The 12,745-nt window shown below is 41.9% G+C and overlaps 1 protein-coding gene across 4 annotated transcripts in view; it reads right to left on the reverse strand.

Annotated features, from left to right (window-relative positions):
- ADAMTS12 (ADAM metallopeptidase with thrombospondin type 1 motif 12) overlaps nucleotides 1-12,745 on the reverse strand; it is a 317,885-nt gene that overhangs the window by 50,703 nt on the left and 254,437 nt on the right. For all 4 annotated transcript variants that reach the window (XM_048850633.2, XM_075128412.1, XM_048850632.2 and 1 more), the window contains one exon: nucleotides 2,527-2,653. In XM_048850633.2, the coding sequence (XP_048706590.2) occupies nucleotides 2,527-2,653 (127 nt within the window). The remainder of the gene's footprint in view (nucleotides 1-2,526; nucleotides 2,654-12,745) is intronic.

Here is a 12,745-nt window from a genome sequence, read left to right on the forward strand (position 1 = left end):
TCTGCAGAGAGGAATCTCAGCTATCCTTCTGGATTGCAGATGACACAGCTGTAGGGGCCTAGCTGTAGGTTTCAAAGCTTTAGAAAATAATTGCAATAGCTCACTATGAGTTCATGGCTAGTGTGTGTGCGCGCATGTGCATGCATCACTGGCCATTGTGGAATGAAATGTTAGCACTAACTCAGTCTGTGATCATATTGCCTTGTAGTGACAAGTCTATAAAGAGGATATATTGCTATAAGGCTTGATAGGGAACAGCAATCCCCCATTCGCTCAAGTAGCAGAGCTCTGTGTTTTTAGAACAGGGGCTCCTAAGTTCCATGTTTCATGTGGTGTGTGTGTGCTTTAAATGCAGCTACAGATTTATTATTCTGTTTCTTACTTATTCTTTTTTAATCATCAGAAATCATGGCTACTCTATGATTTTGTGCTGATTTTCCAGGAGCTCCTGTACATCACAGGCAACTAATTACCACAACTAAGAAGAGATAAATAAACAACCAAACCCCTATCACTATGTTTTATGACTCTCCTGCATTTTACTTTATCAATATTTTACTATTATCACTATTACTCTATAAAGGACATTTACCAAAGGAGACAGAAAGAACTGTAAATGGTTTTAGAATAGTCAGTCAGACTGGGATTAAGCTAGATCATTGCTTCAGCAGTGTGCAAAAAACTAGGCACAACAAGGCATATTTAACATAATTCTATAATCACTGAGAGATGATTTACAGCAATCTAATTTCCTACAGCAGGTTCTGACTGCTATTGAAGAGAAACAGTGATTTCCAAATGAAAGCAGCAGAAGCTAGATAATATGGTATTTAAGGATCTTTTAACTTCTGAATAACCCAGTCATTTCTCTTTGGGACTTTGGAATAAAGAGCTTAATTTATATTTTTTATAAATATAAATGCTCCTGTGTGTTCAGTTTAGCCTCAGCTATTATGGAAGCCATTAGTTAATAAGTTTCATTCTACTGTCAATTGACTTCCTTGGCAATTTGCACAGATTTACAACCAAGCTGCGTGCTTTATACTTTTAAAATGATTTACATAGGCTGTAACAGCATTCCTAGATATTTCCCCAAAGAGACATCATACATAACTGTGAACTGCAGGAACAAGTAATAAAACTATTAATCCCCCTAACATCTGTACATTATTTACTATATAAAAGCAGCAATATCCATCATGCAATTCAGTGCTGACAAATGCAAAGTTATACATAGCAGAAGGAATAATTTTGACTACTCCAGCCATGGCTTGGGTTCTAAATTCACTGGAACCACTAAAGAAAAAGCCTTAAGAATCATTACAGTCAGCTCAATGAAAACATTTGCTTAGTGACAGACCGTTGTCAAAAATAAATAAATAAAGCAAAAAAAATATTTGGGTATGTAAACAGTGAGATAGAAAACAGTACTAAAAATTATGCATTACATATAAATCAATAGTCTGCTCTCACCTAGAATACTGTATTAAATTCTGGTTGCCCCATCCCACAAAGAGATGTAGCAGAAAGAGGGGTGCTCCAGAGACAGACAACAACAATGCTGAGTAAGAATTAACATAATGCAGTAGGGACATGGGAAAACTTCCGTATGAGTAGAGAATGAACTAGTAGAGATCAGGACTGTTTAGTTTAGAGAGAGTAGACATATAAGTAGGGACATGATAAGGATATTAAATAATAAACGGTACAGAGGAGGTAAATTGGGCATTCCCATTTACCCTCGCTCATAATACCAGAACAAGGGAACATTCAATATAACTGAAAAGCACAAGATTTAAAACTGTTGAAAAGAAATACTTGTTTCAAACACACAGTGAGAAATTAATCTTCATCACAAGATATCAAGACTAAGATTCACAAATTTTTTTAAATGGTTAGATATTTATAAGCATTACGTGTACATCAGTAGTCCCCAAATGTTTTCTGTTGCACCCCCCCTCCACCCGTAATGGAACCTGTCCGCACTCCACGGGGATCCATGGTTGGAGTCTGGGGCTGGGAGCCACAGTTGGGGCTGGGGACTGCAGTCTGAGCTGCCGCTGGGGCCGGGGTGGAGCTGGGGACAGAGCCGGGCTTGGTGGCGCTCCCTTCCTGCCCCTATGGGGGCTAGCCTGGACCCCACTACACTCCCCCCAAATGTTCTTCCGTGCCCCTCTAGGGGGGCATGCCCCACAGTTTGGGAACCACTGGTATACATCTACAGCTTTATTAGATAGGATAAAATATTTGAGATATACACATAATCATGCTTCATTTCATAGACTATCGATTAACTGATAGTAAGAAACTTCTCTTAAGGGCAAATAATTCTAAAATTGTCCTTTACAGGGTTTCTTTCACTCTCCCCTAAAACACCTGGTAGTGGCCACTATTGGAGACCACTGCTCTGAACTGTTGTTGCAATTCCTGTGTTCTTTGCCTCCCCTGAATACTATGTTTGAATTAGAATACAACACACTGAATAGTGCTCCTGTACAGTATCCTAGTATTCACAGCGTTTGTTACCTGGGTGGACAATCCTTTTCATTGCATTTCTTTTGTCGTCCGTTTGGCTGCATTTCTGGGTCACAGAAGGAGTTTTTGATCACACTTCCCCCCCTTTTCACACATTGGGCTGTTTGTCGCTGAACACCTGTGAGAATAATAATTTCTCCATGCATATTAAATCCTTACACCTTTGTGTTTAATTCCAAATGGACACTGATCAGGTTGGCGTACCAGGCCCACCCCACTTCGTGACAGAGTCTGTGGTTTTCAAAACAAAAAGGAAATGGCAGTAGTGGTTGTTTGAAAAGCAACACTTGTGCTGTACTAGTTTTGTTTTCAAAAGGAGAGGACTATTACCTCCTAATTTAATATTCTTGGTCACATTAGAAGCATAAAAAGCATATAGCAGCACTTGAAGTATCTTAGCCAATACACAACAGGCCACATCTCAGAAAGTTGGAAAAAATATTTCCATCCTTTTTTAAAAAAAAGGAGATACAGCTAAAACAGATACCAAAGGCTCAAATGCCCACTGGGAAGATAAACACGGTCATTGCTTTGATTGTGTGCTCTGCATTTGTTACTTGCACTCCATTCCTCTGTACTGGAATAAAGGATTGTTAGGATATAGATATTCAGGCCTGTCTGTAAAGGCCTATACTCTAAGAATGTAGGTGTATTCTTATCACTTGGCTAGTTATAGAGGTATAAAAGAAAGAATCAAAATCACTGTCTGCCAGTGTAAGGTTTTCTCTTATTGTGACAGTCTGAGGCCCTGTTCTTAGGCTAAGGCCTTTGGCTGAGCAACAGAGGCAGCCATAAACTGGGAAGCGACCAGTCGCATCCTCACATTCCAAACTAGTCACATTGAAATAAGGTGCTATTGGGCTGTTAGGAATACACTCCTATCCTGATAGTGCCTTTCACCTCCAGAGAAAGGGATGTGCCTAGAAAATGTAAAAGGAAACTTAGTTTGATAGCATCCTGTCTGGCAAGAACTCACTTATCAATAGCTGGGATGTGAAATTCTCACTTCTGTATTGTTTTGTCATTATAGTTCCCATTTTGCTATTTGGCTGTATAATCTCTGTCTGGTTTTGTGATTGTACCTGTCTGCTGTATAATTAATTTTGCTGGGTGTAAACTAATTAAGGTGGTGGGATATAATTGGTTACATAATCATGTTACAATATGTTAGGATTGGTTAGCTGAATTTCAGGAAAATGATTGGTTAAGGTATAGCAAAGCAGAACTCAAGTTTGACTGCAGACTATATAGTAAATCAGGAAGTGGGTGGGTGTGGGGGGGAAATGGGAACAGAGAATGGGGGTGGGGAAATTGGAATCATGTTTGGCTAAGGGCAGGAATGGGAACAGGGATACAGGTGTAAGGCTCTGTGGTGTCAGAGCTGGGAAGGGGGACACTAAGGAAGGAAACTGGAATCATGCTTGCTGGAAGTTCACACCAATAAACATTGAATTGTTTGCACCTTTGGACGTCGGGTATTGTTACCAGGGAAGTAAGTGGGTAAAGGAATAAGCCCCCTAACAAGGATGAACAAACACAAGATACCCTCTCTCCATTGACCCACAGAGGAAATGCAGTGTTATTGTAGCGGTGTCAGTCCTAGGATAGCAGAGAAATACTGGATTAATGGCTTATTACAACAAGCTATAACCCACTAACAACTCCCTCTCAGCTGCTTCCCCACCACTTCCTTTCACCCCCTGTGGGCATGTCTACACTACATTACTACAGGGGTTCATGTTCATCCCCTCCTTCTGTCGCTGATGCGCATCCTCACCAGGAGCACTTGCACTCACTTAAGAGGGGTAGTGTGGGGGCTGAAAGCCCAAGTTTCTCAGCTTGGTGCTGAGATCCCAGCTGCAGCCAGGCTGCCGACTGGGCTCTCAGCTCCACACTCTGCATGGAGCTTGCTCCATGGGGAGTGAGAACCTGGGTAGCAGCCAGGCTCCAGCTGGGAGCTCCATGCGGAGCAGGGAGCTGAGAGCCTGGGCTCAAGCCAGGTTCCAGCTGGGAGCTCAGAGGGGAGCCCACAGCCCAGGCCCTCAGTGCTGGGTAGTGAGGCTCCAGCTGTCAGTACTACTGGGACTCACAGCTGGAATACCCTTCCCCCCACTTTCAAAAAAGAGATCCTATCAGCAGTGAAATCGTCAGCAGTGCTGACAGCCAACAGGCGATGTAAGAAATGCAGTGTCTATACAGACACTGCGTCATCTGACCTTCATCCACTTAAGCCTCATGCATCTTGTCCAGGTGGATTTATTAGGTCGACATAGCGGATGAGTTACAGTGGCAGCAGGAATACTGTAGAGTGTACGCCTACTTACTTTGATGTAAGGTGCCTTACGTCAACTTCACTTTGTAGTGTAGACATGCCTTATGACTGGAGGGCTCTGAATGGGCCACTTCACCTTGAATGGACCCTTGGAATGTGTGTTAACTACTTATGCTAAACAATCTGTTCCACCTTGTATTTAGCTGTGACACTGCATACTTTTCCCAGACCTGAAGAAAAACTCTGTGAAAGCTTGTTTCTTTCACCAACAGAAGTTGGTCCAATACAAGAAATTACCTCACCCACCTTTCCCCCCAGAGGAAATGAAAGTTTTGTGGCATGGGGATGAACTGCATAGACCCACTGGTATAAATGCCTACATGGGGATTAGAGAGATAAGGCGAGTGAGGTAATTATCTTTCACTGGACCAACTTCTGTTGGTCAGAGAGAGAAGCATTCAAGCTACACAGAGCTCTTCCTCAGGTTCAGGAAAGGAACTGAGGGCAGGCCTACATTTAAATGCTGCAGTGGCTGCTACCTATGCCTCTGGGAGGGCTTCTCCCATCAGTGCAGGTACTCCACCTCCGTGAGAGGCAATAGCTATGCTGAAGAGAGAAGCCCTCCTGTTGACACAGAGCTGTCTACACCAGGGGTTAGGTTGGTATAACTACGTCACTCAGGGCTGAGTAATGTAATTATATCAGTTTAAGTTTCAAGTGCAGACCTGGCCTAAGGTTGCCACACTGGAATACCAGGTTGAACAGATAGTTTAGCATAAGCAGTTAGCATGCATTTTAAAAGCGACCCGTTAACACCCCTAAAGTCATAGAACGAGAAGGAGTTAGTGGGCTACAGATTGTTGTAATAAGCCATAAATCTAGTGTCTTTATTAAGACCATGATTTTTAGTGTCTAGCAAAGTTATGAATTTAAGCTTCTAGGCTCATCTTTTGAAAGTGTTGAGCAGGTTTACTTTGAGGATCATAGAATCATAGAATATCAGGGTTGGAAGGGACCTCAGGAGGTAATCTAATCCAACTCCCTGCTCAAAGCAGGACCAATCCCCAACTAAATCATCCCAGCCAGGGCTTTATCAAGCCTGACCTTAAAAACTTCTAAGGAAGGAGATTCCACCACCTCCCTAGTGAACCCATTCCAGTGTTTCATCACCATTCTAGTGAAAAAGTTTTTCCTAATATCCAACCTAAACCTCCCCCACTGCAACTTGAGACCATTACTCCTTGTTCTGTCATCAGCTACCACTGAGAACAGTCTAGAGCCATCCTCTTTGGAACCCCCTTTCAGGTAGTTGAAAGCAGCTATCAAATCCCCCCTCATTCTTCTCTTCCGCAGACTAAACAATCCCAGTTCCCTCAGCGTCTCCTCATAACTCATGTGTTCCAGACCCCTAATCATTTTCGTTGCCCTTCACTGAACTCTTTCCAATTTTTCTACATCCTTCTTGTAGTGTGGAGCCCAAAACTGGACACAGTACTCCAGATGAGGCCTCACCAATGTCCAATAGAGGGGAACGATCACGTCCTTCGATCTGCTGGCAATGCCCCTACATATACATCCCAAAATGCCATTGGCCTTCTTGGCAACAAGGGCACACTGTTGACTCATATCCAGCTTCTTGTCCACTGTAACCCCTACGTCCTTTTCTGCAGAACTGCTGCCGAGCCATTCGGTCCCTAGTCTGTAGTGGTGCATGGGATTCTTCCGTTCTAAGTGCAGGACTCTGCACTTGTCCTTGTTGAACCTCATCAGATTTCTTTTGGCCCAATCCTCTAATTCGTCTAGGGCCCTCTGTATCCTATCCCTACCCTCCAGCGTATCTACCTCTCCTCCCAGTTTAGTGTCATGAGGATGAGGACTGATAGGTCTGATATAGAGTGATCGCTTTGTGTTCACCCACAGGTGATATGGTGTTTTTGTCTTTTTTCATTTTCATGTGTGAAAGACCGTACTGATTGTCTGGTTTCACCCACATAGTTGTTACTGGGGCTTTTAGTGCACTGGATGAGGTACATCACATGTTGTGATAGGCACATATAGGACCCATGGATCTTGAAAGGTTAGTAGTGGGGGGTGTTGATCATGGTAGAAGTGGAGATATGTCTGCAGGTTTTGCATGTGTTGATGTGGCAGGGTCGAGTGCCACTTTGAATTGGTGTGTCCTGGTTTGTGGGGAGCTTGCTTCTGATGATGAGCTTGGAGAGATTGGGGGGTTGCTTGAAGGCCAGAAGAGGGTGTTCAGGAAAGATTTCTTTCAGGATGGAGTCCCCATCGAGTATGAGTTGTAGCTGTTTGACGATACCCCATCTGGGTTCCAGTGTGGGGTGGTAGGTGACAACTATTCATGTGAAGTCACAGGGGGTTTTATTTCTAAAAGCAGATTCTCTTACGGTATTTGGATGGCCCATTCCATGATGTGATCTACTTCTCCGGTGGAGTGTCCCTGTTTAGTGACGGTAGTTTTGAGTGTGTTAAGGTGTATATCCCAGATTTTCTCCTCGGTGTATATTCTGCAATATCTGAGTGCCTGGCTGTAGATAACAGATTTCTTGGTGTGTTTGCGTGGTTACTGGATCTATGAAGGTCGGTGTTGTGATCCATGGGGTTCTTGTATATAGTTGTCCGGAGGTTTCATTGTTGAAGCCGATGGTCGTTTCCATGAAGTTGATGCTAGCGTGGGAGTGTTCCAGACAGAGTTTTATGGACAGATATTGGTTGTTCAAGTTGTGGTGGAAATCTATGAGGAAGATTAAGTCATCTGTCCAGAGGATGAAAATATCATACATGTATCTCAGGTATATCATTGGTTACGCATTTGTCCAGAAATTCTTCTTCAAGTTGGCCCATGAAGAGGTTGGCATATTGGGGAGCCATCCTAATACTCATGGCTGTTCCCATGGTTTGGGCAAGATGTTTGTTGTTGAATGTAAAATTGTTATGGGTGAGGATAAAATGGATGAGTTTGATGATGTCTTTGGGGTGGATATCTGAGGTCATCCATTTTCTTGTAAATATTTGAGGCTGGCAGCTATGCCATCATTGTGAGGCACGTTGGTGTATAAGGAAGTGACATCCATGGTAAGGATGGAGTTCTGAGGCAGGCTGTTAATGTTGTGGAGTTTGTGGAAGAAGTCGGTTGTGCACTGGAGGAAGCTGGCCCTTTGTATGGTGAGCGGTTTGAGGATGGTTTCTATGAGTCCTGATATTCTTCAGTAAGAGTGCTATGGCCAGATATTATGGGTCTGCCTAGGTTCCCTTGTTTGTGGATTTATAGCTTATTCCAACAATTTGTACCATGCTAACCCCCCTTTTTGTCGTATGGCAACAAACTGAGCGTTTCACGTTGAATGGTCCCTTAGAATATGTGCTAACAACTTATGCTAAACTGGACTTAGACTATAGCTTAGGCTATGGCTACACTACTACTTATGTCAGCATAAGTTATATCGCTCAGGCGTGTGAATTTGCCACTCCTCTGAGCGATGTAAGTTACACTGACCTAAGTGCCGGTGTGGACAGCACTATGTCAGCTTTCAAGCTTTACACAAAGCTTTTCTTCAGGTCTGGGAAGAGTGCTACTCAGAGTAGTGTCTCACTTTGTGTACATTTCCCAGACCAGCAGAAGAGCTCTGGGTAGCTCAAAAGCTTGTCTCTCTCACCAACAGAAGTTCGTCCAATAAAAGATATTACCTCACCCACAGGTATGCTAAATGAAGAGAGCAATTAAGCCCCTTTATGTTGTGAAGTAGCTGGAAACAACAGAAACTGCTGCCGAAGGCAAAGCACTGGATGTCAATGCCTGCTAAACTAGGTGCATTGAAGAGTTTCCTGATTGCAAAAAGCTGGGTTAGGGAATTGGTTGACAAGCTGTACGAGTGTGAGAGGCAGAGAGCCAGAGAGGCAAAAGTGAGCAGTCAGCGAAAGATGCAAGGATGAACATGGCCTTCAGAGGGAGCAGAGAGCCAGAGTTCCTTGGATCATAAATGAGAGGAGAGGCAGACTTGAAAATTGTGAGCAAAGAAACTATCTACTGTAATGTGTTTCTATTGTATTCAGGAAAACACAATTTTGTGTAAACAAATAGGATTGCTAACCTCTTGGGCCAAAAGGGCAATAATATTGTATCACTGTGATTTTTATCCTACCCCTATATAGGCTGTTGAAGGGGTCAAAACAGAATATGCTACTCTGGGGTCAGGGATAACTGTTGTATTTTAGATAAAGAGGTGTCAAGTTTGCACAGATTCTTTAGCAGGTTTCAAGAAAATAAATTTAAATAGAAATCTATTAATAACACATAATAAACAACCCATAAGCTTTGGGAAACAGATTAGTTTTTCCTAATATTTCACACTTTCCCCAATATAACCATTGCACATATAAACACAATAGAAATATTTGTTTCCTAATATTTCACATAAGAATTCTAGTTATTTTTTTCATGGAATATCAGAGCCCTTCCATTTCACTTATCCATGAAGTTACGCAAAAGGGCTTAAAAAGATGGACATAGAGAAGATAGGATGCAACTGGAAAATCCAAAGAAGGAAATTAAAGTAGGTTTTGATGGTGGCAATGGTAGCAGTAGATTGGAGGAGGGTTGACCATTGTTGAAAAATGCCAAGAGAATTTAACAGAAAATGATACACTTTCTAGCAGTATTTGTGTCATGTTATAGTATTTAATGGACAACTGTAATTATTTTTATACAATTCTATAGGATGGTTAAATAAGGCCTACGGCAACACTATTAAATTCAATTTTTTATAGATAAGTTTCTATAGAACCCTCTTGGTTTCCTCCCTAATCTGTTCTATGCAACTTTTCCATTATGATGTTTGTTTTTTGCTTTGGAAATCTAATCTGAGAGTTTGGCAAATGTCACTGCCAGTTGTAAAATGAGGGACGTTATCAGAAATGCTTCTCTGCTCCTTTTCAAACTCAGACATGAATTATTCCCCTATGATGAATTATTTAGTATAGTTTCAGCTGCTGTAATGCATTACAAAGCAGAAGTCTGGTGATAAGGTAGCCTCTTCAAACATGTACAGAAGCCTTGTTTACAGTGTGTGTGCTCTTATCCCTGCCCTGACCACATGACATCATCTATTTGAGTCTGGTCAGTTATTTCAAGATGTAATCACACAAATACCATTCTTAATAGGGGCCTTAAGTGGATTCACTTTATTTGCAGAATCTCAGAAAGTTCTGGGATTGTTCAGAAATTAAAGGTGGATAGGTCCCTAATTTTCCCATTATGGATGTGCATAACTCACTTCAAAGCCAGAGGTACAGAGTAACGTGCACATCAAGATGCAAATAGATTCAATGAAACAGTCTTTAAAACAAAACAAACAAATATTGTCATATTTGGCAACTATAAATATCTAATGTTCTGTATGAAGCAAGTCAAAAATATCTCACACTGGCCCTGACCTATTCCACACTTAAGCACATTCGCAATTTAAAACACAAGCCCCACTGAAGTCACACATAATAAACATACTTAAATGCTTCTTTCAACGGAGGCCTCTAACAATTTTTATATGGTGGTCCTGATTGCACCCAGCTATTTCTCCCTGATCACAGTGTTGTAGCCCTGCTCCTTGTCAGCAACAATTTGATGTGGCACTGGTGGACACCCATGTAGACCCAGGCTGTATGTGTGTGTGACAGCAGTCCATGGGATGAGATCCCTACTGCAGAGACCTTGCTCTATGTTCAGAAGCTAGAACATGTGTGGGAGTGTCTCCAGGAAAGAGACCTTTCTGCTGGTGAAGCAGCCTCCCTCCTACACCTGTCCTCTCACTGCTGGTCCCACTAAGTGATCACTTAAGCCAGGTCTACACTAGGAAATTAGTTTGCTATAACTGCATTGCTCAGGGGTGTGAAAAATCCACACCTAAGAGAGGTTTCAGAGGAACAGCCATGTTAGTCTGTATTTGCAAAAAGAAAAGGAGTACTTGTGGCACCTTAGAGACTAACCAATTTATTTGAGCATGAGCTTTCGTGAGCTACATCTGATGAAGTGAGCTGTAGCTCACGAAAGCTCATGCTCAAATAAATTGGTTAGTCTCTAAGGTGCCACAAGTATTCCACACCTAAGAGAGACACAGTTAAACTGACCTAATCCCCTGTGTAGACAGCACTAAGCCAATGGGAGAATTCCCCCACTGACATAGCTACCGCTTCTTGGGGATGTGGATTATCTATGCCATCAAGGAAGCCCTCCTATAGGCAGAATCTTCACTGAAGCTCTACAGAAGTATATCTGCAGCATTTTAAGCATAGACTTGCAGTCAGCTGCTTGAAAATCATTCACTTTCTCATTCTCCCAATCCTTCCATGCCTGACAGTCTCTCTCAAATAAACAAAACCACTATATACAGAAGTGGCTGAGCTCGCACTTCCAGTGCAATTGAGCTTTTTTGCATGCAAATACACTCATAGGGGCATGAATACCCAACATTTGTGCAAACAGAATGTGTCTGCACCAATGTTCACGAAAAAGCAAACAAACAGTATCAACATGGTCAGGTCAAATAGTGATTTTTCCACAAACAATTTCCCCTGCTCTTTGCCTATCTCAGATCAACCGTGAGCTGGAAGGACTATTTTTGATGGCAGAGTCCAGTTCACCTTCCATGTCCATTCAATTCTTGATTCCTCTGGTAAATTTACCAACAAAAATGCCAGTTAGAACATGGTTGGGTTGAGCTTTTTTGGCTATTGACTCAGAGGCTGAACACTTCCATTGACAGTGTCATCAAAACTAAAAACAGAAAATGTAGATAAGAAGGGTCAGTGTTGGAAAAAATCAGACGTACAAAGTGTGTGTGTGTGTAAAAGTATGTGTGTGATTGTGTCTCTTTGCAACAGACTTGAAATTGATTGTGTGCATGAGTGCATGCGCGCACACACTCACGGTGTTTTACCTTGCCCTTTGAATGCACAAATAATCATATTAATTATATGCACAAATTATATACACAATTATGAAGGCAACTGTATGTCCCTAACTTTTTGAAAATCAGCATCTAAATCCAGACAGAAAAACACAGTGACCACTAGTTTGTAAAATTAATACCACAACTTTTGGATTAAACTAGTACATATGGAATTAAATTTGCCATACTGAAGCTGAAAAGGGATTTAGGGGGTATACACTAATTAGTCCCAATAGGAATCTTGTGGCTAAATCCTTTTATAAGCTTTGAAAATTTACCACTTGCTTGTTATTTCTACAGAGAGATCAACTTTTGCATTCTGCTTAATGCTATCTTTCAACCAAGAGGCTGCCCTCTATTAGACAGATTATGTTCAATGCCACTTTAATCTAATTCTGAGAAACATGATTACGGCCTTTAGAAAGGACTGAATGTATTTGCAATTTTTTTTATCAACAATTATTTAAAGAATGATATGCAAGAAAAAGCAAAGTAAAGGTTTATGCATCTTTACATCTCAGAAGTACAAGTAAACCTTCATTTTAAACACGTTTTATCCCATCTCACACTCAAGGGGATGAACCCTGTCTGGAAGTCTCTCAAATGGCATCAAGTGTTGTAGCCCCTGAATTTGACATTCCTTCGTGTACCCCAGAATTTGACAGTGCTGCAGTCAGCCATCTTGTGTGTTCAGCCTTGCCAGTGTATGGGGAGATTTTGGCAAACCAGTAAAGGCCTGGAACCACTACTGCTTATTGCTAATGGTAGCCAAGTCAGCAGGCCGTACTGAACCACTATTGCTTGTTGCTAAAAGAAGCCAAGTCAGCAGGCTATAAATTGGTCATGCAGTGGCCTTAGCATAACCAAGGCAGGAGGGGAGGGGGTTGTGGGTGCCACAGACAGGACAGCTTGACCTCGCGACCTTCCTGCTAAGAATGTTGAAATTGCTGATATATGTGTTTTAGAAAAACAG

Source organism: Caretta caretta, chromosome 5 (assembly GCF_965140235.1).
Source record: "Caretta caretta isolate rCarCar2 chromosome 5, rCarCar1.hap1, whole genome shotgun sequence".
In the NCBI taxonomy this organism is placed as follows: domain Eukaryota; kingdom Metazoa; phylum Chordata; order Testudines; family Cheloniidae; genus Caretta; species Caretta caretta.